Source organism: Pterocles gutturalis, unplaced genomic scaffold (assembly GCF_000699245.1).
Source record: "Pterocles gutturalis isolate BGI_N339 unplaced genomic scaffold, ASM69924v1 scaffold12230, whole genome shotgun sequence".
Lineage (NCBI taxonomy): Eukaryota > Metazoa > Chordata > Aves > Pterocliformes > Pteroclidae > Pterocles > Pterocles gutturalis.
In genome coordinates, this window is record NW_010138398.1 from 15,021 (window position 1) to 42,355 (window position 27,335).

At 39.1% G+C, this 27,335-nt stretch overlaps 1 protein-coding gene across 1 annotated transcript in view; it reads right to left on the bottom strand.

The window, feature by feature from the left end:
- Positions 1 to 494: 494 nt before the first annotated feature.
- Positions 495 to 27,335, bottom strand: part of SCML2 (sex comb on midleg-like 2 (Drosophila)) — a 56,891-nt gene continuing 30,050 nt past the window's right edge. The window contains exons 6-13 of the mRNA XM_010082992.1: positions 21,678 to 21,928; positions 16,805 to 16,940; positions 14,730 to 14,924; positions 9,617 to 9,799; positions 8,430 to 8,543; positions 3,177 to 3,458; positions 2,308 to 2,471; positions 495 to 760 (exon numbers count right to left, since the gene is read on the bottom strand). Of these exons, the coding sequence (XP_010081294.1) occupies positions 635 to 760; positions 2,308 to 2,471; positions 3,177 to 3,458; positions 8,430 to 8,543; positions 9,617 to 9,799; positions 14,730 to 14,924; positions 16,805 to 16,940; positions 21,678 to 21,928 (1,451 nt within the window). The 3' untranslated portion in view covers positions 495 to 634. The remainder of the gene's footprint in view (positions 761 to 2,307; positions 2,472 to 3,176; positions 3,459 to 8,429; positions 8,544 to 9,616; positions 9,800 to 14,729; positions 14,925 to 16,804; positions 16,941 to 21,677; positions 21,929 to 27,335) is intronic.

Here is a 27,335-nt window from a genome sequence, read left to right on the forward strand (position 1 = left end):
TGGATTTGTATTAAGCCCTCTTGTCCATAACCCTTCCCTCCCCACACCTCCATCCCCCTTGACCAATTCATATGGCTATTCCCTTTATGGAAATCTAGGAAGAATAATCTGGAATAATATATAGAATATCACTCTGCTGTAGGGCCAGACACAGTATTCACTATGGAGATGACATCTTCTATTTTACATTTTTCTTGCAATATAAAAGTTTACAGCCACCCCTGTAAAAATTATTAACACCTGATGCTGGTTTGTTTTATTATTTTCCTTTGGAATTCAGCTGTTTTGGTTTTGAATATGAACATGGTGGCTGAAGTCTGTAACAGAGAACACACTTTTCAGGATTCGGAGAGCACTGTTACCTGACCTGCCCGCCCCCAGTATGATCAACTGTCCTTCCCTGAAAACTTTCTGAAATAGTTTTCAAAATACTGGAATGTAATACTTATTCCCCTGCCACACAACACCACCCTCCCACCACCCATTCATCCTGAATGCCTTTTTTACATTTTGAGAGCACTTTCAAAAAATAAAGATTACTTCTATAGCAAAATAGTTTCAAATAAAGGCGATGGCTGTGAACCTGAGAGCTTAGTGTGATACGAACACACATATTTGTGGTATCCCCAACTGGCTAGTACTTTCCTTGTTTAAGTCTTTCAATGTGGTAGCACAGCTTCAGGGCAGGCCCTAGCTTCAGTCCCATATATTTCATTATCATATCACTTCTCAGTAACAGTAGTGCCTTCCCATCAATTTCCTGCAAAAGGAAGAGAATAAACACAAAAACATACAACTACTTTAACAAGCTGCATGGTAAAACTGGAGAGTACATTATATTTGTTTATCCTGTAGTAAAAATTTATCTACGATATATAAAACAGTAACTTAGTAGAATTTTATATTTACAGATGGCCACTAAAATTGAATTTATTTTAGTATTTTTAAATTTATGATTAAAGTATTTGAGATGTTAAAGAAAATTATAGTAAGTAAAAGAAACTGACCAAACAGCCCTCAAAATGAGGTATTGGTTGGAGAAAAAAAGTGAATGGTTGAAGGGAAAAAAAAAAGAAGCTGCAAAGGAAGGTCTGTGCAGTTAGAGATTAAATGATCCAAGCACTGAGGCCTTGCACTGAACCTTGAACACAGCTGTGGGAGGATTCTGGCATGCACATGCAAACAGTCACATGGAGGAAGGGGTTACATGGAGGAAGGGGTTACAGACCATCTAAATCTGTGAAATAAGACAGATCTATGTCCAGGTTAAACCAGGCAGATTGTTAGGATCAAGACCAAGGACAACTTAGTCAGATTTCAAGCGCCTGGTTGAGAAGCTGCTAAAATGTGACAGTCCTAAGCTCTTAGTAGCATTACATACTGTAGACAGGCAATTAGTTCCTTAAAACACCATAAAGAAAACCACTTTTTTTTTTTTTTAAGCATAAACCTGACAAAACAAGCAACATTTAGTCTTGTCATACAACTAAGAATAAAACATAAGACAGGAAGCTCCATTAAAAGTTATTTTGTGTTTTCCTTCCAATCCAGCTTACTCTGAGATTTAACTGTTAGTAGGAGCTGGTGCAGAACAAGGGTGAAATACTACAAAAGAGAAAGCCAGCCTCTTTTTGGAGGACCACATATACAATGAAATAAGAAAGCAGCTCTTTGCTGAGCAACCTGCCATAGAAAAGCACAGTGAGAAGGATGAGGGGAGACCAAAAACAGCACAGAGAAACTGACAGGTTTCTCTCTCTAAATACAACATCTAGTTAGATCTTATGAAACCCTACACACTGTTTTTCAAAACAGATTAATTCAACATTCCAATTGATTCTCTGAAGTATAGTATTAATGACTAAGTGTAAAGCTAGCGAGGCATAACAGCATCTCTACTTCGGGGATAATCAGTCTCTAATAGAAACAGACTGTCTTAAGAGAGGTGTCGTCTATGTAGGCCAAATGCCCTGTACTGTACATGAGAATGACATCTTCTCTAGAGGTACCACAGATGACAGGGAACATGGATGCTGGCCATTAGAACCTGGATACTTCCAGTATTGGTGTTATTCCACATAAGCTGGAAAGCAGTGGGTATTCACTTTAGTCTAACAAGATTGGAACACAGAGAAAATACACTGCAGGAGTCGTCTCAGGTGCAAAACCAATTTTTAGCCTCCCTCTAATATACGAGTAGGGTCTATTGTACGTTCAATTGCAAACAGAGTGATAGACACAAAAGCTGTATTTTAAGAGATTAACATGACACACAATCTAATAGAACAGAATGGATATGCATCATACATGTCTCCTAAAGAGTTCTGCGTGTGGAGCTAGTGCCTGTGGATCAGCTTCTTTCACAAAACGCATTACTTCCTCTATTGACCAGGTGGAAGGATCCTTAGTCAATATTCTTGAAGGTTCCCTTTTTAATGAATTCAGATCCAGTCCAGTTGTGGAACTTGCAGCTTTCAGTATAAAAATATTGCGAAAGGAAGAAGTATCACTAGTCTATACAGGGATAACATATTTCATTTTACATATGACATTCGTGATATTAACATACGGCTTCTATTATGCATTCTTTGCAATATATTAAAATGAAAGATGTTTTATTTTCCTCCAAATAATACTGAACTGCTCCATTTGTTTTTAAATGCCTTATATAACTGCAAATATTTACAGCAGCATAAACATTAGCACTATGACATACCTAGAGGGATTAGTTTGACTTGTATTTGGCTCCTGGGTCCCAAGATGCCATTAATTGGGAATGTGGCAAAGGCAAGTTAAGCTGTGCAGACAGAGGGAGGGACAGAAGGAAACCCTATCCCCATATTTCAGCAACACGGTAATAGTTGGTAAGATGCTCAGTAAGTGAGCTGCATATAACTAGCCCTCCCCAGTCTGGCTTGCTGCAGGGTCCATAGCAGCAGTAAGAGGTAAGTGCAGCAGGCAAGACCCCCTGGCTTGCACCACAGTATCAGCTCTAACAGGCTGAAGTTCTGCATTTGCAGTTACGTTAGCAAGCCTGACATGCTTGGCAACAGCGCAACATTTCACTCCATATACAAGCTTTCCTATGGCAAAGAACTTCTCTATTCATAACTCACGGACTTTGTATGTTAATAAAAGCAGTTAGATAATTTGGAAAGTTTAGTTATACAGCATACCTTCAATCCGCCTCTGTATTCGGTTCCTACTAACTTCATAGTAACCACTGCTCCCAGTAGAGCTCAAGGACAGCCTGCACAAGACTGGGGCTGAATTTGAGGTAGCAGTCACTGGCTGAAGGGAATTTCTGTAATATGCTGCACTCCCTGAAGTACGATATTCCATGGACTTTCGATGGGTTGGGCTTGAAGGATTTACAGAATTAAGTGCAGAATCCATAGAGTCCTCAGAAAATCGGTGTTCTTTGGAAGTGCTGTTTTCTTCTATAAGTAATGTTTCTGCTATACAAAAAGCAAGTATCAATATGTTCAAAGTGATGGACCTTATACCTTTATTATTTAACTCCTTGCTGTGTTCTCTTGGAGATACTGACAGATTATAAGCCTGTTAACAAATCTCCTGTGACGCAATCACTCCTGAAACCCTTTTCCTCAAGTAATCATTGGGCTCTTCCTGTATTTTCAAAACTTTTTTTGTAGCAGAAGATTCAATATGTCAAGTTTGAGGCAGTCTGCCATAAATAATTTCAGTTATATTTGTTAAATACTATGAACAGGGAGGTGACAGGAAATTTGGGGGGGGTAAAATTGTCCGACGTTAATATTGATACATCAAGCAAACTTAGTCAAGCATTTTCATTATCTTTTTTAAAACATATTCTCAAAAAGCTAACCATTAAAAATGTGTTACATCTATCTTGCAATAAATTTTTAATATAAACAAAAACTTCCATGTTAACTAACAATTATTTAATTTGTTCTAAACAGCAGAGGGAATCATTAACTTCAAACAAGTGGGCAATCATAATCTCTAGATCCCAACACATTCAGACACAGAGGCCATCACTAAAAATTAAACAGGTTATAGGCAAAGCCACAGAAGGCTGTGAGCGCCAGGTATGGCACACTAACAGAACATGTTTTGACCACAATGCTGTATCTACATACCACTAGTTCTTTGCCCAGGGCAGAGTCTATAAGCATAGACTCTGGGAAGCTAAAGATACACGTAAATTACTGAACCCACTGAGCAAGTTTAAAAAAAAAAAAAAAAGAAATCAGGTCTCAGGAAGAGAGTATAACAACATTCACCTTTTTAGTTTCTATCAGTTATCAGCTAGTTTCTGCTCCGCAAAACACAAACACCTGCTTAGAAGACTTGTGAATTTTTAGAGTCTTGTCAATATTGTTTCTAAGCCAGATGAGCAGAGTTCAGTGAGTCGCTTTCCTTGTGCCATGAGACAGAAGCCAGGTTTGCTTGATTACTGAAAATTCCACTCTAAGTCAACCAAATTCAGGTCTGATTGGGAGAAATATGCTATGTGAGGGGAAGAAAAAAACCCCACTAAATCAGTGAGAACACCACTCCATTCTCTAGGAATCACACATATTCTTCTCTGTTTGCATCAGGCCAACATCTAGCCCAAGAAAGAAGTTGGAAGCATGATGTACAAATCTGTATGAAACAAATGCTGCTTTGGCAGGAGAGTTAAGAGCTGGAAAATACAGCTAACAGGTTCACAGAAGTGTAAACCCCACACTACAATCTTGAAAATTACCCTAGTGAAGTCACAAAACATATGCTAGTGGAGCAGCATATTTTTGGGGGATAAGAACTGGTACATTCTGTGAAACAAGTTCCTGAAATAAGCTTTTTACTACCTTTCTTATATGACAACTTTCAAGAAATTTTTGAGCAAATACCCAATTAAAACTAAAGGAAGAATATTTTCCTAAAAAGCCAGTGAGCTTCTCAAGCATGATTTCTACATGCTTCATGAGGTCTTAGGTTCTCTGCTGAAACATGTTTAATAGTGGAGTACAGTAAAGAACTGTTAAACATATTTTGGTCTTCAGACAGCATAATCCTGAAAGGGAACAAAGGCACTCACACAGCCAGCTCCTTACTTAGTGAATTCGGTAAGGCAAGATCTGCAAGACAACATAACGTGTTTTACTAAACTTGATAGTCATGCAATAAAGCAGCTTTTATGGGCATAAGCCCTTCTCTTTCATATATCAACCTTTAAAACAACCACTGCAAAAACTCCCTAGTTTGTTAGATTTAAATCACAACGGCAAAGTGGCTACTGAGGTTTTCAAAGAAAACAAACAAACAAGAAAACCAACTTCTTTACATTGGTCAGCTTGAAGTAGTTGCAGCTACTTACCAAAATTAAAACCAAAAGCCATCATTCTGTAGAATTTCAGAGAGATTTTGAGAGATGTAATCAATGATAGGCACTATAAAATTAAAGGGTAGCCAACCAAGGGAAAATTAGAACTGTAGAGAATGAAATCACTAACAGAAATGTCAGTCCAGGACCAAAATGCCGAGGTGATACTTCAGTTACAGCAAAGCTATATGAAAGAGCCTAAGGTTTAACTGACTGAACATGTAGATTCAGATTTCAGAAGTCTTGAAAGGTAGGATGAAACAATGGAGACAATACTCCCCAGCAGAAAGCTTCAGCTAGAGTCTTTAAGCATATAGCAGCCAACTCTATGTAATGTCTAAGAAAAAACCTTTTTGTAGTTATAGTAAACAAGAAGAGGTCCCAAATACAGGGTTTTAAAAAATAATTATTTTACATAATCCTTGTCAAGATTTCTGAAGACACAAAGATTTTTAAAATTGACTGCATTATATAAGAAATTAATTGTATTTATTCCAATTATACCTCAGATTTCTCTCTGATGTTATATATCCTAAAGTAAACAACAGTAAACAGGGCTGGGAAAGATCAGCTCTGCTTTTTTCCCCTCAAGATACCAGCATTTGAATTTATCTTACTGTGAATTCTCAATTCACATACACAAGGTGGAAAAACTGGCATATTTCCTAGGGCCATCATCTTTTAGAGAAAGTGTTTCTGTCCAGCAACTATAGTGTCCAATCCACTGCCCTCACCACCCATCTAGCTTCTCTACAAACAAAAGGCAGCTTCAGCTGCAATCTTGTCGAAAAAGCGGTCAACTGGTATGACACTTCATTCAAAATCAGCGTCCAGCAAATGGAGCTTTGCAATCCATGCAGCAACGAGTGACACACTTCTGCCTCGACATTTTGAGCAGTTGTGAATAACAGTGGTATGGAAAGAGATGGGAGGTTCCACTGCAGAATGCCTAAACTCTGGGTAGATTAATAGAAGGCAAATAAAAGGCCTTATGTTTCAAATGTATGGATGACAACAGACTGTTGAAACACTGAAGGCCTTAGGAGGAATCGGACATTTTGTTTTCTTGAAGCTCCTCTGGGAATTAGAAGCCAGTTGTTCTGCTCATACATAATGGGAATGATGTAACCAGCCACAGTAGTAAGAACACGCTGTTTTCAGGGGGAGGGACACTGAGTTATTCCTCACCCTCCCCTCCTTTATCTTTCATAACTTTAAGAAGAAACTGTTAGTGAGCAGGAGACACAGCAAAATCTGCAAAACATATCCCTGAGCAGATCAGAAGGAAAATGAGCTGTTTGTAAGACCCTTTCCTACAATTACTCCATTTTGCCTTCAAATGATATTTCAAAACAACTATTTCAAGACAACTATGTCTCAATGGAACCAGAACTTTTTGGGGGCAGATCTTTCTTGCTAACCAACCCATGACTGACTGCTATAAAATTACCTCCAGATTTTCAGCAGAGGACATTGCCCTAATGGGAAACACACAACACTACAGAACACTTTACCTCTTGAAATGCACAGAATACAAATTCAAACCTCTGAAACCGTGGCAAAACACTTGTTTTAATTATTTTTTATCCAAGAAACTGTACTTTATGATGAACTATGATCTTAAAATGTATTTTAAGGAGTACACTGACTTCATCTGTAAAAGGGATCCATTAGCAAAGATTAAAAAGCAGTATGTGCACACGTTTACTTTGAGTACGATTTCTTACAAGATAATGTATATCTACTCAAACATTTGTTTTGCTCCAACTGAAACAACTGCATTTGAGTATAATTAAGTGCTCTACACTTATTAAGTTACCTACCAGACTTAGTAGTAGCGACACACACCAGTGAGTTAGGTGTACAATGTATTCGTGGAATTAAGCCAGTACTTCTTTTGGAAAGACACAGAAATCAATAATCAATGCAGAACTGTATTTTCTGCTGCTGTTATTATATACAAATAAATGAATATGCTACATATTTATAAAAAAATAAGATGTACCATTTTAAATATGCTATAATTTTGAACATTTTAATTTTATATCCTTTTCTGCTTTAACAGTAGTCCTATGACTTTTTAATCTGCACAGAAAAATAGGTCATTCTGCCCTTAACAATGCTAATAGACACAAAAATTACCCCAGGATCTCCAAAAAGAAGAAAAAAAAAAGTGTGAAGGAAGAAATAATTAATCCCCACCATATTTCAAAAAAGCCTTCAGTAATGCTGTGCAAATATCTCACAGCAAGAGAAAGTCTGTATCCAATGGGAGAAGTCAACATCAACAAGTTACCATGGCTTAACCAGTTAAGTAGCAAATGCAGAGTAAAAAATCCACATTTTTGTAAGGCTCTCACTGAGGTTTAAACCTAGATGCTTTACTTCCTATCTGAGGCAGACTAAGACTAGACACATGCTCAGTTACTGCAGCTGACCTGCAGCACAGGAAAAGGTGCTATTCATCAGTGAGGTAAATCAATCTAACAGCCAGCTGCCACAGGGAGGCTTCTCTGCTTCCCTGGCCACAGCTGCATTTTATTCAACCCTTCCCTGTGCTCATCCAAGTAGGTTCAGCTCACCACCCAGCCAGAGGAGCCGTGGACCCACAGCAGGGACAAGGCAAGGTAAGGAAAGCAGGAGCAGCACAACCTTCACTGGCAACTAGCCATAAACTCATCTGAATTGTATCATCAAGCTACACCTTTACTCACTTACTGGCCCCAGCCTAGAGTTATTAAGACTTGCTTCCAATTTATCTCCTAAACCATTTCAAGGCAATTGGTTTTCTACTAAATAGCCATATATGAAGCAGGAAGCTTCATCTATCACCTATTTGCCGGAGCCACTTCACAAAAAAGGCTAGCAGGTTTAGGAGAAGGACTGATGAAACTTGCAGTAGATCTTCTCTAAGTGCAAAATCTGTGCCACTGTGATCAATAATTAACATACTTTCACCCTGACCTGTCAAAGGCTAGAGACAAACCAGACACATACGTTGTACTCAGTCCTTTTAGACTGGAAATACTGAAGCCATAAATAATCCTCATATATAATCTCAACATAATGTAATTACCTTCAGATGGATGAACATCATTTCTGGGAAGCTTAGGGGAGAGAGGAGCAGTATACGGTGGAGAGTCCTGAGAGTATCGTTTAGCACTTTTGTTTTCAGGTATTTCTTCTTTTGCTGTGAAGAGGAAAGCCACCACTTATTATTCTAGCAAAAAAACTGTTCATGGGGAATATCCAGGGACAAAAGCAAAGACATAAATCAGCCATTCACCAGATTACTGCTCAGTTCCTGATGTCATACAGACTCAGTCATTTCAATACAAACTTTCAAAGCTGAAGTACAGCTTAGTTTATACTGTCATCACCCAAATTACCTTGACTCTGGCTACTTTTCTGAAAAGAGTTAAAACTAATGACTTTCATATGACCGACAGAATTATGAAGTCTCCATTGGAAAGGGGAAAAAAAATATTTTCTCAAGGAACACCCAGAAGACAGACTCAGCTATCAGACAGCTGTGAGGAAGCTTCATACCCAATATGAATCTTCTGAAATTGCCCTGACGTCAAGGTTTTCCCAGCTATAGCTCCTGGTAACCCTTGGGCTGAGACGTGTCATACCAGGCCCCTGCAAAAACCTGATGGGAGATGTTGCACAAGTCATTTCATTTCCCCCTCACTCGATGCTCCCAGTGCAGCAAAGGTATCGGCCTCATGCGAAGTATCATAATCAACCACCTGCAAAACCCACCTGTTCTACTAGAAGACTGGCCTGTACATAGTAGAATGTAAAATTCTCACCACTGAGTAAGGTGAATAAAGAGGGCAGAAAGGACCTTTAGTGGTGTGGGAAGGGCTAGGCTGAATTTCCTTTCAGGGCAAGCCCCTTCTTCCTAAGGCAGTAGGAAACTTTTTGTAAGTTTATTTGGTGATCCAAACATAAATTTAACAAATGAAATATGAAGCTTTGAGCTTGTCCTTTTACTAGTATCACAGTGGTACAATACTTATGTTTCCTGGCTTGGCTACAAGGAGGAGTCTGCTGAACAAAATGATTTCTGCACATGTGGTATGAGCTATCCCATCCTGTCAAAGCACTACCACACTGGAACCAATTCACTAAGAACTGAAGCGTATGCATTTCAGTCAGTTCACGTCACAGAAAGACAGATTAAAAAGTCACATTTTGTAAAGTTACCACACTTCTCAAAAATATCAGCACTTGAAAATAACAGTTGTTTAACAGTACCTGGTTTGTTCCTGTCATACTCTGTAGGACTGTGAGCACATCCCACATAAGGGCTGAAAGGCTGGCTACTAAAGAGATTATCACACTGCAGGCTGTGGCAGAGTTTCTCCAAGAAGCGTAGGACAAATGATGCGCTGTTTACAGAAGGAAGATTGATGGCGTGCTTTTCCCCATCAAAGGAAGCTGTGAATAAGAAGATGATGTCAAACACCCCCCAAGCATCATGAAGTCTAGTAAAACAGCATTATTAACTTAAAGGAGAAGACATACAGATTTGATTTAAACCGCACAAGACATGAGAGGAATAAACAATCATTCTGGTGGTTTAACAAATTTAAATCCAAAGGACAGATTTTACCTTCCATTGGATCCACCCCAGCTTAAATTTGTTCTACAGGAACTTATTTTAATAAAATAATTTTGGATTCACACCAGCTTAACAAAACTTGCAGCTATTCCCTCATCACCAAAGCTTTCTGTGTAATTTCTGTTGTTTGCTTAAAAACAGCAACCTCTCCACCACCTATTTGCAGGAGATAACACAGAAAAGACCCTTTACAGTGCTTGCTAAAAAAAAAATATTTTTTTTTTTAAGAAAGTAAACAAGTTTGGGGGGTTTTTTTCCACTGTTTCCAACCGAACCGAGCATACTTATGGTAATGAGCTGGCATCCATTACAATTTAAATTCTCACTGCAGAAACTGTTTTGCCACTTGCTATTTTACCACTAGAGGAATCTATCCTGCTGTCAACACTACAGTGGTCAAGCTCTCATTTATTTCAACAGGAGCTAGGTGGTAGAGATACTACGACAGCCACAAATGGATCTGGTGTCTTTTAAACTGAGTGATTACAAAGAGCCTGGACATGTGCCTATGTCTTTTACTTGTTGACCTCCTACCTTGCCCCCCAGACAGAGTGTTGCAGCTGATGACACTTTCCTTTTTTGTGAAAATTAATAAGATTTTGAAAAGACTCAATACTACCAATGGACAAATAATTACCATTACGTTACCTGAAATTTTTAGTTACTTCTGATTAGAAAGACATTACAACAAAGCAGGAATAAACTTGTAACTTAAGCTTAGGGCTAGAAAGAAGTGGCATAAACACCAAGTTTATGCATCAATTTGTCTTCTTGGTTTTCAGCCTGTCATGCAGCTTTCTGTTGTTAACGTAAGTTTCCACATGATAAGCAGAGCTTTAAAGGATCACATTATGTTGGTAGCAGATGCATTGAAAAAAAAAAAAAAAGAAATTATAAGAAAGCTTTTATTCGCAGATCTGAATTAAAGAACATTTCCATATTGTGTTACAAAAGAGACAGATAATATACACAAAACCAAAGAAAACGCCCAAGTTTAGCATATTTTAGGCTTCCTTAGGAAATCAGAAGTGTCAATTACTTACGCTGCTGATGTAAGGAAGCTTCTGATTAGAGTTCAAGCAAATTAACTATCCAGCATCAACAACAATGTGCTACCTCTCTCATCTGCTTTCATGACAGACTGACCCAATGCAAGTGGCTAAAGTTTAAGAGTCAGTACTACGGGGACAAGTCCCAGACCTAGGTGTTTCCATGGCCCATTCGGTTTTCCAGGCTCCAACGCTCAAATGAAATGCTAATGATTCGCAGTCCCACATGCAGCTCAGACACAAGGTCCTCTACCTCCTCTTTGGGGAAAGGGTCTCCAAAGGCAATTTTTTGCTGGGAACTCAACCAGTTCTGGAAAGCAAATGGGCTGTGAGAGCTACCACAGCCTGATCTCCTGACAAATTTACTGCAAGGTAGTAGTCAGCTACAGCAAAAATTTAAAATGCTTTATAATAGCATTATGGATCTTCTTATATGACCTTGGGGAAATCACTTATTCTCCAAACCTTAATTACTCATTTTGAAAAGAAGCACTGCGAAGAACAATATTATCTTAGAGTTGTCAGGAGGGTAAAGCAAGAAAGAGCTGAGGCAATGTGGCTGCCCCAGCAAGACATACCACGGCAAAAATCTGCAAATAAAGATTCAGTGCAAACACAGCTCCCTTGAACTCTGAACACCTAAGGGCAACCATACAAACTCCAACCAAGGGTGTGGGATCCAGATCCATAGGCTCAACCGTCTGCTCTGCTTATATTGCAAGTTAGAAGCTAACATAATAAAACATGTAGTCTCTGTGTAGATTAGGAAGACTGTCCTTGGGACTGCTGAGAAACACTTTTTAATCACTTAAGGTTTGCTAGATTTATCCTTGCAGACAGGAACATCCTGGAAAATAATCCGTATGTTTGGGGTAGTCAGCCAAGGTAGAGATTAGCACCATCTGAAAGTGGCCTATCCTTATTTTAATATAATTGTAATACTAAAAATCACACCTCCAAGTGTAGGGACAACCCTCCTGAATTAAGACCCCCACTTACTGAGCATGCGTAGCAAATTTAAGAAACACTGTTTTTTTAAACTGAAGTGAGAAAAGAACTAACCAACTACCATTAAGACAAGATAAAAAACTAAGCAATTATAGTTAGAAGGATGTGGCAAAGTAGATGGAACTAACATTTTGAACTGTATAAATACACAATGTAACTGAAACCAGGTGTGTTAGCTTTGTGGAATTACCACCTAGCACCCATCTCTGTGCAGACATGAAATAAGCAATATCTCAGCTCTGTGTGTGTACTGGCTTATTGCACACCAGGCAACGAACTCTGTGAGACAACACTTGGGAACAACATAAGCCTCTTACTTCCCAGATAAATGCTAGGGGGAAAAATAAAAAGGAGTACTTCCGAAGTGTAATAACCTCAACCTTTAGTGACAAACAGGGACTGGAGCTTGCGTGTGCAATCCCAGACACCAGGATGCAGAGTAATCCTCAACTCTTCACCTTCCATTGTGTAAGTATGTTTTAAATATCAGGTTTAAGCTAGAAGAAAGGCTTAGAGCTAAACTATCAGAGAAATGTGTTTGTCTGATAGTGAAGAAATTCACCCAAGAGTCTGATTTTAATTCTCTGTTTGAGAAGATTTATCTGAGCCTCTGCCTATTTCATCCCACCAAATGCCATAGTCTCAGTGCTACAAAGAGAAAAAAGGGGCTGACGTCACTACCACCATTAGTGGGCTTGCTAATCAAGCCTTTAATTTCCTCTCAGTTACATCTGCCTGAATTGAAACATCAAGCAAAAATAAAAGTTTGCACGTTTGTCTGAGTAAGAAAAGATGGAAAAATCCTAAATTCAGTTCCATTCAAAACAATTATTTTCTTTGGCAGCTGAACCAAAAGGACCCGCTGATTATTCACATGTATTCTAGCAAGATTATCTTATTCATGTCCTCATTGTCATACAGCTTCCTCCTACGGCAGGTATAATAGTCATAAAGAACATTTACCAGTCCACAAAAGATTTAGATTTCTTTGCTTATTCTCTGTTGCAACATTTTTTTTTTCTTGCCAGTCTAAAAAAAAAACAACCCAAACAACAAACCACACTCCAAAACCACTTTCAAACAAAAGCACTGCAAGAGACTCTCACAATTTCATTAGTTCCTCATTTTATTCCAGTGTAGCTTTCCTCTTTTTCCTTACTGTTCACATGCACAGATGATTGTAATGTGCTACACTAACCTGAGTCACATTTTGTGTTTCTCAACACACATCACACACAGATTTTTGATAAAATGACAGGAAGTGTTTGCTCCCTTGCTTCTCAGCAACCTGTGTGACAAGCCGATGAGAAGGCAAGAGCTCAACAACGCCAGAAACCCACTGGGATCTTGTGGTTCTCTATCACCTGGGCCAGGACCCTGCTTCAGGAGCAGTCCCCATTGCCAAGTTCCCCAAATCCATGGCCACGGAGCAGTCTTCTCTGAATCAAGGCCTTGGGGTGAAGCCAGGTGTAGAACAGTAATTCCTTTCCATATAGATTTTTTGAATGTAACCAAACCAGAACTACCTAAAGATTTTGAAGTTTCTCTTGCCCCTGTGAAATTACTATTTTCAACTATTTGGTCACAGCCCAGATACACCACTGGCCTACGATTTAGTCCTTCGTCACAAACAGAAAACTGGCAATGCACATCTCGGTGCATTTTGCTCAAGCAAAATGAACTTGTCTAAATTAGGTACAGCACAGTATTAATAATGTAATAAACTTTCATATATCTTGCAAAAATAGAGCAATATGGGCTTCAAAACCACACGTATGCAATGCCATTAAACTTTTACTACACAGCAGAGAAGCAGTATCCATTTTGTGAACAAACTCATGGGGACACATAAGCAAGGCTTACTGTAGCTCTGCTATATGCAGGCCAGGGTGCTGCTTTCTACATATTGTTAGACAGTAACATCTTCATGAGGATTTAATTGAACCTGTATTACACTGATCAGCTTTCACATCTGGTGTTAATGTAAGGAGATGAAAGTAACACAAAGACTTTTTATCACCAGTGATGGAATTATGAATTGATGCGCTAACTGCTATGTAGAAGGAAAAAAATGTCAAGCAGCAGCCATTCAGTTTGAGATACAGAGATAATTTACCTGTAGACCTGCCACTCATATGAAGCAGAAATAAAACTATTCCATAATAGGGGCCATAGGTGGATCAACACTGACCTAAGATCCTACTACAGAGAAGCAGCAACTTTAACATGGGGATTCACCTGCCTGGAAGCTAAACAGATTAGTTTGAAACTCTTTACCCACTTGGTTAAGGCATTAAGAACACAAACATTATGTATGGATAAGATTATGAGAATGACGTGAATTAATAAAGCTGAAATTTCACTTGTACTGAGTCTACTTGACAAATGTTTAGCTACAGCTGCTAAATGAAGTGCACGAGCTCTACTTAGTATAAGAATCTAACCGTACTGTGTATATGTCATTTAACACTGCTACTGCTAAGTTCTAATTTAAAGAATTGTTCCAATCATCCTGGACCCCGAGTGAGATAAATCACACACCACTCTCTTAGTAAAGGAGTTCACAAGTATATTTGCTTAAACAGTTACAAAAGTGATATAAACTCATTGCAGCTACTTCAGTTCTTCTGCCCTACCTCAAGTTCACAACCAAGTGAAGAAATGGAAGAAACAAAGCATCTTCACATACCAGTTATCATTTCCCCTCCGTGATGGCCAGATTTCAGAAATCCAAAGACTGTTTTGGATTGATAGGCACAATCCACACAAGCCTGCACAGCCTGCTGAAGTACTACATTGACAGGACCTGGTCCAAAGTGATCTGGAAGCTGCATCTTATCCAGGTGAGGCCCAGAATTTCCATGCTTGTTGACATAAACACACACTGAAAAAGAACAAGCCATATTTACTGCCAAGGAACTAAGACATGTTTCCAAGTTAGAACTCCAAATTGTCTTTTTAGTTTTAATCTTGAGGAAAAGATGTGCTGGTCAACTCAGGAAGCTGAACATGCATACATACTTTCCGAGCATGCAAAAAGTGCACAGTCTTCTATCAAGGTTCTCCTACTCAAGTGCTAAACTCACTTCTTTCTGGTCTCCAAAGGCCATAACATAACAAAGCTGTCATAATCTGTGCTTATCTTTTATTTTGACTAATGTCTGTTCATACACTAGTTCCAACAAAGTAAGAATTACTGGCAGGTACTCTAAACTACCAAGATGCGATTCTAAAAAGCTGGCCTTACCAAGTTACTGCCCTCATTTTCTTCCTATTAGAGAAGTTGCAACAAAGACAACCCTACTGTATATACCTACCACTGATGCTCATTCTGAAGCAACCGTATAGCATTAATGTTTGCATGTATAATGGCTACCGAAGGTCTGTACCTTTGGAAGGCCTGTACCTTTGGAAGGCCTGAACCACTCACGTACGATTTTCACACTGCAACTTGGCGTCCTCTGCTAAGTAAAATAAAAATGTCTCTAGAAATAGCATAAGGTGGTTTAAAGCTTAGCACAAAACAATCAAATAGGACTTTTGAAATTTCTTTTTATAGAGGCTATGCAAAACTGTCTTTCAAAAGGAATGGCAAGACAGAAAAACATGGGAAAACACTGTAACTGAAGATTTATTTTTTTTCTTTTTTGGCCTTGGCTGTCACATGACCAGAAATGCACCCAAGACATGATTACAACTTAAAGAAACAATGTGCCTCTGCGGTGATTAAGCAGACAATCTAAGCATTCTGTTACAAAAAAGACTGACATATTTTCTGAACTGTAGTATTATTTAGGCTTAGTTAAAAACTTGAATTTTTAAAAATGAAATATTTCTATAAGTGTTGTAACGATCTTATGTCTTCATCCATATCTGCTCACTCTCTGATGTCTGTAAATTGGAGGAAACCTATTTGTACATATAATCAAAGATAAAAATCACCAAAAAATGTTTTCATGGCATCTTCTGGCTCAACAACAACTTCCACCTGAAAGGTTTATTTTCATAGGAAATACGTATGTATTTTCCCCTCATCCATGACTGAAGTTGGGAGTGAGAAGAGCCTGAAAACTTCTACTGTAAAAACAATTCTTAAATGTAAAAAAGCACCCCAGCAGAATTATCATAACTTACAGAGTTTTTAGAAAGTTCTGAGATTTCAGTTGACAACATAAAAATTGTTTCACTACAGGCTTACAAGTTCCTCAGTGAGTTAGTTCATTAACTAGCTTATTTCCCTTTTGTCAACCCTTTTCAAGATACCTTTCATTATATTTAAAAACAAGCAAACATAAGAGGAAGGAGAAATGTATTTCCTCTGATTGCCTTTACTTGGTTTAAACAGTCTGTCTTTTAATGTAAGGCTACAGAGAGACAAAATCTCCAATTTGTTATATTACAGTACAGCCTGCATGATATCTGAATATCATACAGCGTTTTGGCTACCTCTATTCACATTTCATACATTAAGGAGTGACACAGACATGAAAGAACTGTACAGTTTCCTTCTTAGGACAAGAACAAACTGCCAGGTCTAGCGGCTCTATCAAAAGCCCCTGTGCTCCAATACTTCTTGCTATAACGTAGGCACTAAAATACTAGTTCTGCAAAGTAACACAGCACCTACAAATATCTTTAAAAAATAAGGTAGTAAGATAATGAGTTACAGTAATAAGCTTGCAGCACATTTTCTACTACTAGTTTGCCTGAAATCAAAGTCATTTCACACTAAAAATGTAATTATTTTTTTTCTTTGTCTTTTACCTGTGGATATAACTGCTGCAGTTGCACCAGACAAACTAATTCCATCTTTAGGTATCTGCGGAGTGCCACTGTTCCCCTCAGGAGAAGAATGAGGAGAAGGAGATGCAGCAGTCAGTTGTTCTGGCAAGATTTTTTTCTGTTTGGAGAAAAAACCCAAAGGCAAAATGTTTAATGTTTTTTAAGGAGTCTGCAAAACCTTTCCACTATCAGTTACCATCCTACTGAATGTGTGTGGTTCCTTATTACAAAAGTACTACACACAGCAAAGAAGATAAAGACCAGGAAAGGAAGACCAGAAACTATCATTTTGCATTTACAGCAACTTAAGTAAGGCAGTGGAAAACAAATGACTTAAAAAGCAATTCACCTCTACCTAAAAAGTGTGAAAAGAATGAGCTTTGTATGCTAATTTGTGGCCCTTCTAAATCTTAGGAAACACAGGAGAGGCATTTTGGATTATTTTTCCTGTCCATACACTTCCAATCATCTGGGTTTATCACAACTCAGATCAGTTAGATGGGCTGTGTATTCCCATATAAAACTTGAGTCACACACAACTTTACAGTGAACCTAGATTTTCCGTCAGCTTGTTTCAAAGGGGCTGAAATTCTAAAGCAATCACTTTCAGGAACTGGTGCTTTACACAAGATATCAGGTAAACCAGTAGCTACAATCCAGTTGTGCATGTTGCCAAACCTTTTCCTTTCCCAAACCAAACTTATTTGCAGCTTATCATACAGACAACCAGAGTTTTCAGCACAAAGATTTAGAAACTGGTCAGTGTTCATTACCTTCCACTTGAGGACAGGATAAATTTTTTTTGTAATTTGTTTTGGACTGGGGTTTAGAAGAGACATGCACAAGGAAGGCATTTCTAATGTGCTTTGACATGCTATGGAAATTAAAAAAATAACAAATTGGAGAAAAGTTCATCACCTCTCCCTTCACCATTTATTCTTGCATGAGAACAGATTATGTTCTCATTCTCTTACCTACCAAAACAGCTAGGAATATAAGGGACTACCCAAGGTATTGACACTGCTGAAGGCAGCAGAGACCTGGCTACTCATGTGGTAAGGATTTAGAGCTAAAATTGATCTACAGTGAACTGAAAATTCAGTCAAGTTGCTAAGGGAGGCTAAGCCCTCTTGCATTTGGCAGTATTCATTCTTTAAACTTTTAGAAGCAGCATATTTTCCAAATAACATATTAAAAATCATGTAGAAAGCAATCAAAATATACATCTTGCTAAGAGCAGCAGTGCTTAACTTCTTCACAACACCTATAAAGAATAAATTTAGTTTCTTCAGAAACCCAGGACACTTTAAAGAAAATTTCTGTGCCCCTTACAGTTCAGAGAAGATAGGTTTGGCTGGAGAAACTACTTGACAGTATGGCACTGGGTGGAATTGCCATGAACATAAGGAATAGACTACCGAGGCTCGGCACTGCATTGTGAATGAGATGAGGTGGCTCTGACACTTGGTCAGACACTGAACCAAGCAGTGATGCATTACTTGTCAGGAATTGCCAACATATCTTAACACTGGGTGACAGAAAGGTCTCTCTCCATCCTTAATGCAGAGAACAAAAATGCACTTGGGAAGCTGGAGCTTTTAATCTGAAGTTTGACATTCCTGAAGGCCACTCCTGAGCAGGGACTCTTTGGGGGCCCAGTTATCTGTCACCACGCTGCAAAATATGGGTGGTTGAGTTGAGGGGAAAGAGGAGGAAATGGAAGAAACACAGGCATGAAAACAAAATACAAAACTCTAAACTGTAAGACAGAGGAACTATCTGCCCTCCACACTAACACACAAGCGTGGTGAGGCCAGCTGGCCATTTCCTACCTTCTTCTTCAGAAGGAGGAAAGAGCACATGTGTTGGAAATACAACGTCATGCCTGCTCAGCTGAGGTTTTCATTTTGCAACCCCCAAACTGAAGGGCAGCAAAATGCAATCCCAAAGCCATGTTGTTTCCCAAGGCAGGCCATGCTCCCAGCAGGACCCAGCACATATGCTTGGTCAGGGTGCTCCTGCCAGCGGGCAGAGCACACCAGCTCCGTCTGCTCTGCTCACAGTCTGGCACCACATGGCTAACTTCACAGGCTTTACCCTGCCGCTTAAAAACTCTCTTCTTGTGGGGTCGAATTTAGGGCTGTGATCCACATTTAGACCAAGGCACTTCCTCAAGAAATTCTGGAAAGAATTCTTTGTATTGTTATGCAAAGTGTACTTTTAAAAATGAAAGAGATGTAAAGAGATTTCTTCTTCATTATGACAGAGTAAGAACATACAGTGCAAACTGGGGGCAACAAATGGAAAACAAAACCCAACATGCATCTCATACTTAACGGAGAAGCTTAGAAAACTTTTAAATGAAAGAGAAAAATGACACAACAGCTCAACATTCCTAGCTGTATAATAAAAGTTAGTGCCTGCACAATGATAAACATTGCCCTTTTGTTTTCCTGCAAAGAAAGTCAAAGAGCTCTAAAGTATATCAGGCATAGACCAATCTCCCTAAATACACGTTTTGAACTACCACATAGCCAGCTTGCACTTGAAGCACAATTACTTAGCCTGAAAAGCTGGAGGGTTTTTTTGGATCGGTAAAAAAAAAAAAAAAAAGGCACTTTCAAATCTCTAGGCACATACCACTGGCATGATATTTGCATATGTATTGTGAGGCATACAGGCTGTATGGCACTTCCTGTCAGATACACCCTGCCTGTGCAGAACTCCCACAAAGCCATTTCCTTACTTCACCCTTATGCTAACAGGTGTACCAGTCCAAAGAAGAGCTTGCACATATGTATAACATCTTGGCAATTTAACCACATACCAAAGCAATAACAACCTTCTGTGGGTTCTCAAAATGAGCTAATTTTTAAAGTTTTTAATGCAAATGTTAATGTAGTAAAACTCCCAAGTTCAATATATCAAACTTAGATTCTGCAAATTCTAATTCTTAGTTGCCTGGTCCCACAGAGGAAATCATGAGTGCATAGACATACCTCAGATTCACTGCCTCAAGAGTGGGAGTGTCAGCAATAACCCCCATTCCCCACACAAATCCCCCCTAGTACCTCACACAGACCAGGTGCCAAATGCAGTGTTCCAAGCAGACACTGTCAGACACCCAGCGTTTAGAGACCAGAAGCCTCCTCTAAGGGCAAGATGCCTTCAACTCTTCTTTCAACGAATACACAAAGCCTCCCAATTTCTTTTTCATGAGACACAGAGGACAAAACTCTTACAGCAGAATGCGCATCCTGCCACACCTGAGTACATCGTTAAGATATGAAAGTCCTGTCTTCGATGCTCTCCTTTAAAGCCTGCCAGACTTACAGAGAACAATCCATCCACCAGCTGAGGGTGGATGGGAGCACCTTTCTCCTCTTTAACTTGTGTCTCTATGTACTTTTATGTACCAAGCAAGAGATAAAGCTGGAGACCACTTGCATCAATAGCCTACCAGTTTGGACACCCAACTGGAAGGGGCACAGGCAACAGAGGAGACAGCACTTGGCTTTCTATTTCCAGCCCCCAGAATAATTTCTTACCTTCTGGTCATCATTTCAACAAAGTGCCTGCTTCCAGTTTTGTGCTAGAGCCTTCTGGGGATGCTCTAATAACATTACTTCACTAGCACTTTACACTGAAGGGAGAAGTCCCATGTGGACCATTACTCCACCCCTTCCCACACATCACTAGCAATAGATCCCACAGCGCAGTGATCCAGACTGGAGGAGAAAAACCCCAAAACTTCAACTTCTTGAAACCTGGGGTAGGGAGAAGGGGGGGGCAAAAAGGAAAAACAATGTCCCCCACTCTCCCTATTGGTGCTAATGCAAAGGAGGGAGGAGTACAAACAAGGACAGACACAAATTTTCTGGGAAAAGAGGCTGCAGGATTGCTACTCCTCTTGGATAGCCTGCAGTGGGTGAGCAAGCAACAGAAAATAGACTGTACTTCCACAGCAATTCAAGACTTGTCTAAATCTGCCCAGCTGTGATCCTACCCTTCCCTGCAACAGCATTTGTGCTTTTTTGGGGTAGAGCAAAGGGAGTAAGAGGAAGGAATGTAGGGTGAGTTGTCTACCAGTTTAGCTCCCTGAACTAGCCCACTCTGGCACCATTTACCCACCAGTGTCGGTGTCACATGGGATTGGGAAGGGGTGGTTACAGCAGGGCTGATTTATCGCTGGTCGAACAGCCCCACAGGAACTGCAGCAGGCGGCAGCTGCCAACAAGCCAGGTCTAACTCAGCTTGGCAGGGAGAAAGACATAAAGGCACCACGTCTTTCAGATCAGGGAAGAATTAGGCCCACACCTGAACAAATGTATTGCCTGGAAAAAAGCTTCCTGCTTTGTGCTAGTGTCTCCAGGATTAGGGGGTATTTAAGAGATTCATTTGGCAAATCCAGCTGTATGCTTAAGATGCCTGAATTTTGCAATAACACCCTCAGTGTTCCTAATCCTTTGTTTCTAAACATGAAACAAAAATTAAAAAAAAAATAAATTAAGCAAACTATATATATGGTTCAGTAACAAAATAACCTAGACTAAAAAAGCCTAAAGGCTTTTTTGGCTCTTGTAATTTTACTAGAAATGGCTACTCTAGAATAGTATTTTTCAACACCAACAATGCACCCATAAATAAATTAGTAATCTTGTTCTGGAATAACATAATCCACAGAAGTTTATATTACAATATTCCAGAATAGCTATTCTAGACTGTTTTTTTAATCAATTGCTGAAAGCAGTAAAGCCCTGAAGGCTGAAGAGAACACAGAAAATTAAATAATAATTTAAAAAAATCTCACTATGAAATTTTGCAATATAAAGTAAAGTAGTAGATAAGGACTAACCTTTTTTCCCGGTTTTAAACTTTTTTTCCTTGTTTTAAGATTTTCAGTATGAGAGGTGCTTTTTGTCAAGGGAATATTTTTAGGAGACCTGCCCTTCTTGGGAACTGCAGACTGTCCAGGGGGTTTGCCCCGACCTGGTTTCCTGCCCCGTTGCGCTGGTACTGGAGCAGATTTCTGTGGAGACTGCATTGAACGCCGGGTCACTTTGGAAGGGGAAGATTGGATTTTTGCACTGCTCTTTGTAATGGAAACTGAGGAAAAACAAAAACAAAAGGGAAGGGGGGGAAAACCTCAAAATGAACGATGGAAAGAAACTTTTCTAACAAAGGCTTAAAAAAATGTAGTGCACAATTTACATTGTAAAATAAATATACTTGGACATTTTGAACTTAAGTGGTTGGCATGAAACTGCATAAATTAAAGATCAAGAAAGAACTCTTTATACTCATTATTTTAGAGGGACCGTCCTAAGAGAAAAACATTCAAGTAAAAATAAAAAAGAATTAATCCACTCACCTTATAAAGGCTTCCCATAATTTTAATTACAATAAGATATTTATAAAGTGCCATTCATCAAGAAGGCCTTCAAAATGCTTCACAAATTATACAGCCCATAATACATCCACCCTCCTCTGAGACCAGTTTCCATGATTACAAGACATGCCAACTACTTCTAGGGAGCTACAAACCAATTTTGAGCAGTGAAGAACATCATCCCATGGAAGAAGATAAACTAATGATAGGCAAAGTATCATTAATGAGCATTTGTCTGAGATGCCAGTTTAGAAAGTTAAGTTCACATAACTATACCCAGAGTTTTCCACCTGGAGCCATCTAGACTTAAATTTTATTTGTAAGAAAGACTTAGAAAAAATCAAAGTATCATTTGTATACAATCTTAAAACTGAAGTGGATCTCTGTTGAATCTCCCATCCCAATACAAAATTGATTCAATATGTATATGATGTGACTGTATTATAATCTGGTGTGAAGCTGCAAGATGCAAACAGATTTCCTTGAATAGAACTTCCTAGTTAGCATTCTTTTCCACCCAACTCACTCTTCTCTGACTAAAAACAATGATTTTATTTTAACAATTCCCTTCACAATGGACCAATTAAAACACCAGAAGGATGCCAAACAGAACCTACGGATAAGGACATATCCTCAATGAAAAGATGTGCCACACCATGCTACAGCAGCACCTGTGGCTGACAAAAAGCAATGACAAACTCCAGAAGTCCAATAAATATTCTGTTTTGTTGGCCTGATTGCTGGCAGGCAGACAGATGCAGAAGTTGCAGAAGAGGTAAGGAGATGAAAACGGGAGATTTTGTGACATCAAACCACCCTTGTTGAGAGAGGTGTGGGAAAGGAACATGCAATATATTTGAAATCATTTGAAGCCTTTACGCTGAAATTAGATTACTTTCCAGTATCACTGCCCCTACCACAGCCTTTCACATCTCGCTGATGATGAAACTCCCATGTTACACCCTAACCTTAAATACTATGAACTTAATGTGACACAACTTAGAAGGAGTGCAAGTTAGGGTTCAAGAGGGGTTTGACCGTGTCAGTCACCAGTGTCTGAGCCAAAGAACTACTGCAGACTGAAAGTGGAAGTTTGCGGGTTGCCAATAGTAACAATTACCTGTATTTTTGTGAATTTGCAATACTTCTTCTCCTAAAAAAGATCAGTATGTTGAGGCTTTCTGGTAAGCAAATAAAATAGGAAATAAAACTCAAAGATACATTTGAAATGAGGTCTTGAGAAAAGAACATACTTAAAGATGGAGTAACAGTTTTAATGTCTAGCTCTATGAGTGATGTTCACCTTAACAGTCCAGAATCCAGCTTTACAACTGCTACTTTAACTATGAATTTTTATTCAGGAGTTAACTGTTATTAAATATTTGCAATAGAAAGTGTCACAGTAAGACGAAACACACAATGCAAACAGGCTTCTTATACAAGTACTACTGACACGCATTTTTAAAGCTGTAGGAGCATTTACATACATTGCTATTTGTCTGATTTGGTTACTAATCTAATATTCCTAAATGGCAGTTCAGAAGAAATCTCTTCTGGCTGCTTGCAATTCTAATACATCAAATACAGACACGATACCACTAGGTATCTGAGAAGGACCACCTTCTGGATGTGCAAAGCAAACGCTTTCCATATATTTATGTATGCCAAAACTTATTTTCATATGCACTGACAGCTTCAAGTAAGATGAACAGAATTTTAACCGAATGCTGGCATAGCATTACTATTATGTCTCCAAACTGCTGAATGACAACTCCTGTTAAGCTGTATGTCTGGAAAGCAAAACAATATCAACTGTATGCTGTACAATACTTTACTACCTAGCACATCCTCTATTATGCTTACAGCAATCTAAAATGCAGCTGTTTTTATTTATTTGTGCCACACAACTATGTGTTTAACAAAACAACTATGAACTCGTAAAGTTGGTTGACAAATTCTTTGTGCCTCTGCCTATGCTGAAATCTAGCAAACGCATTTCTATTCTAGCACAGTAAAGACTCAGCTAGGGTTAAACACACAGCTAAGTGCAATGTCAACAGGTTCTAGGAGCACAGGTATGAGTTCCAGGACACTTGGCAAAATCCCTACTCCCTTCCAGAAGGACATTTAGTAGACAAAGAATAACAACGGAAACAGCTCCAACCACTTCAGGCTGCCCTCTTGAAACACACACATCAAGTACCCTTATCTCAGCATCTTCCTACCTGTGTACCCCAGAGGACCAAATATTAGCAGCATTAACCATTAAGGTGGGGGGGGGATTAGGTCCCATTTGGTATTTTTCCTTCTGCCTAGAGCTGAAGCTTCTTTTTTCAACGGGCAGGACTGCAACAAAGCCCATGCTGCCTGGGCAGCCTCCCGGAGATAGCAGCAAATGAGGAGGCTGCTATTTGCATTTGTTGATTTAAGAGAGGATGGGGGGAGCACAAGGGAGTGGAAGACTGCTAAAGTAATTCCCATATTGTCTGCAGGCTGTATTGACAGTGATCATCAGTCACCTGCTCATACTTCCTTCACCCCAGCCTTCAGAGAGAGACCAAAGGTTACGCTGGGTCACCGGATCTGGAGGGAAATGAAACGACATGCAAAATCGAGCTGCCAACCCACTGCATCTGTAGACAGAGTTATCCCCACTAGGCCACATGTTCCAAAAACTAAGACGTTTTAAGAGTCTCATGAGAACTTGTTAAAATATAACGATGAAGAGAATAGAGAGGAAAAATGCCAAGCTCTGCTTGCAATTACTGCAGTATTTAGCTGGGATATTTACAACCAAAAAAGCACATTTGCCTTCTCAGGATGCTGCTTTGCATCACAAAGGCCTCCTCATTTGCACAAACAAAATCAAGCATTTGTGTCATGTTGCTTGTCTACACAAATATCCACTGCTCCAGTTTCAGGAGTAGGGTGCACTGCATTCTTCCCAAAGTCTCTTATTTCCACCCAAAAACTGTACTGGCATCCTCAATAACTAAAAAGCCACGATCATGCTATGCAAACATACTTTACCATAGTCATGTTATACAACTAAACGGTGTTTTCAAAGTTCACAGAGCTCTAGTTATACCATCACATTAGTGAGGGCTTTAGGTGGCTACCTTCATGCAATACACAAACAGCTTTCATACTTTCAGTTACTGCTCATTCAAAACATTCTCATTTTCTTCCTCAAAACTATTCAGCGAGAATCCAACACCTATAAACTTTGTAACCAATGTATGTAAGAGAAATTCCAAATCCAAGATTTTGTAGCTCACAGCGTAAAGGTGCATCGCTGCAACTCAGGCTTCATTTGCACAACCAAATCGACCAAAGTCAACCGTGCATGAGGAGGATATGAAAGATCAGACTTTAGATGAGTGCCAAATTCTGCTTGCAGAAGCAGAAAAACTGACCAGACACATGCAGGGCTGGAAAATCTGACCCTATAATGTTATCCCCAAGATCTCTTGGCAGAATAAGTCAGATATTTAAGACAACTGTGAAATCCGAAGCTACTGAAACCTCTAGCAGTCGGGAAGGGGATGGGACAGATTACAGCTCAGAAGCCTGAATTCTCATGCAATTCTAATTAGTAAAATTCCCTCAGATAATCCACAGTGATGGTTTCACTCTATGTTTTATGGAAAGTGAGGGGGAAAAAAAGTTCTGATTTATAATATTTGAACATTAGAAATCTACCATTCAGTTAGTGTCACAGAGCAGCAACTACAATACAAGACTTTAAAAAGCTGAAGTCAAATTAGGCAAAGCAAAGTCAGAGCCCATTTTGCCGTACATTCTGTGAACACAGCATTGCTACCTTAGGTGAAGGTGCCAATTAGGACAGCAAAAAACAGTAATTCAGTTTTAAACCAGCATTTCTTTCAATATATAAATTATTCTGTTTGTACTATAATATTGTTCCTATGCCCCCACTGAGATGCAAGCTGAACGCTCTTCTGAGAATATAAAAATCTAGCCCTTCTCTCATCTACAGATAAAAAAATGAGGTGAAGAGATTTAGCAATTTACCCTAAATCCACGTGAGCATTCCACAGCATATGTAATGGAAACATCACCTTCTGAGTTCTAGCCTGGGATTTTAACTATAAAATTAACCTTCTTTAATACAGGAAGTTATTATCATGATACTTTTGACAACTGGGAAAGGAGGTGGAAAACATTAGCAATTTATCAAAACAGCTTACTGCCAAGGATTATAAAAATTTTTGTCCTTATGTCTCAACTGAGCAAGAGAGCGATACAAAAGCATAAGTATCTGTAATAACTGCCACCTCTTTCTATCTGTGTCTGGATTACTTCTGGTTAAGAGGTAGCTGTGAGATACTAATTGAGATGTTGCTGTGATACAACATTAGTCATAAGTCATCATTCTATCTAAAAAGCAACATTGCACTTGGAAACTTCAACATCCACCTTGACAAGACATGGACATCATGGCTTGCAATTTTCTTCTTTCTAGATTGCAGTTTCTGCTGCCAGAATAACCAAAAGAAAAAAAAAAAAAAAGTGTCTTGCTATCTTCTGTGAAAAATCCTACCCTGCTTTTCACAGCCCTGAAAGGTGAAATGGAAGGCTCTGAAGGACAAAACCAGAGGAAAGGAAAGCATTTCTTTCCCAGTATCTTCCCCAGGCAGCACCGCAGCACCTTCAGTCCCTTATCCCCACTCCCACATTCTCAAGAGCTAGGCAAGCCAGCACCTACGAAACAGACCTGTGAAAGTACTAATTAGAATCCATCAAAACCCACTGCTAACCCAACTAACATGCATCACTTCTGAAAAAACAACCTTTAATAACCCAGCTGGGGCTGGGGGCATGAGAAAGTCAGGGGTACAAGCAAAACAAAAGAAAGACTCCTGGAAAGACCTCTCCAGTTAATTTCCAGAAACCAAGAACAACAAGAGAACAAGTCAATACCCTATAAACTACCAAAGCAGCACAAACTTGAGCTACCTGAAGACTGTTTAGGTGTGCTGATGATGAATCTGTCAATATAAGCCTGGCAAAGCATAGTTCTACACATCAGGTAAGAGTTTTAACATCCTAATTCTTCACCCCCATCCTTACTAATTCTACACAGTTTTTTTCCCATTATTT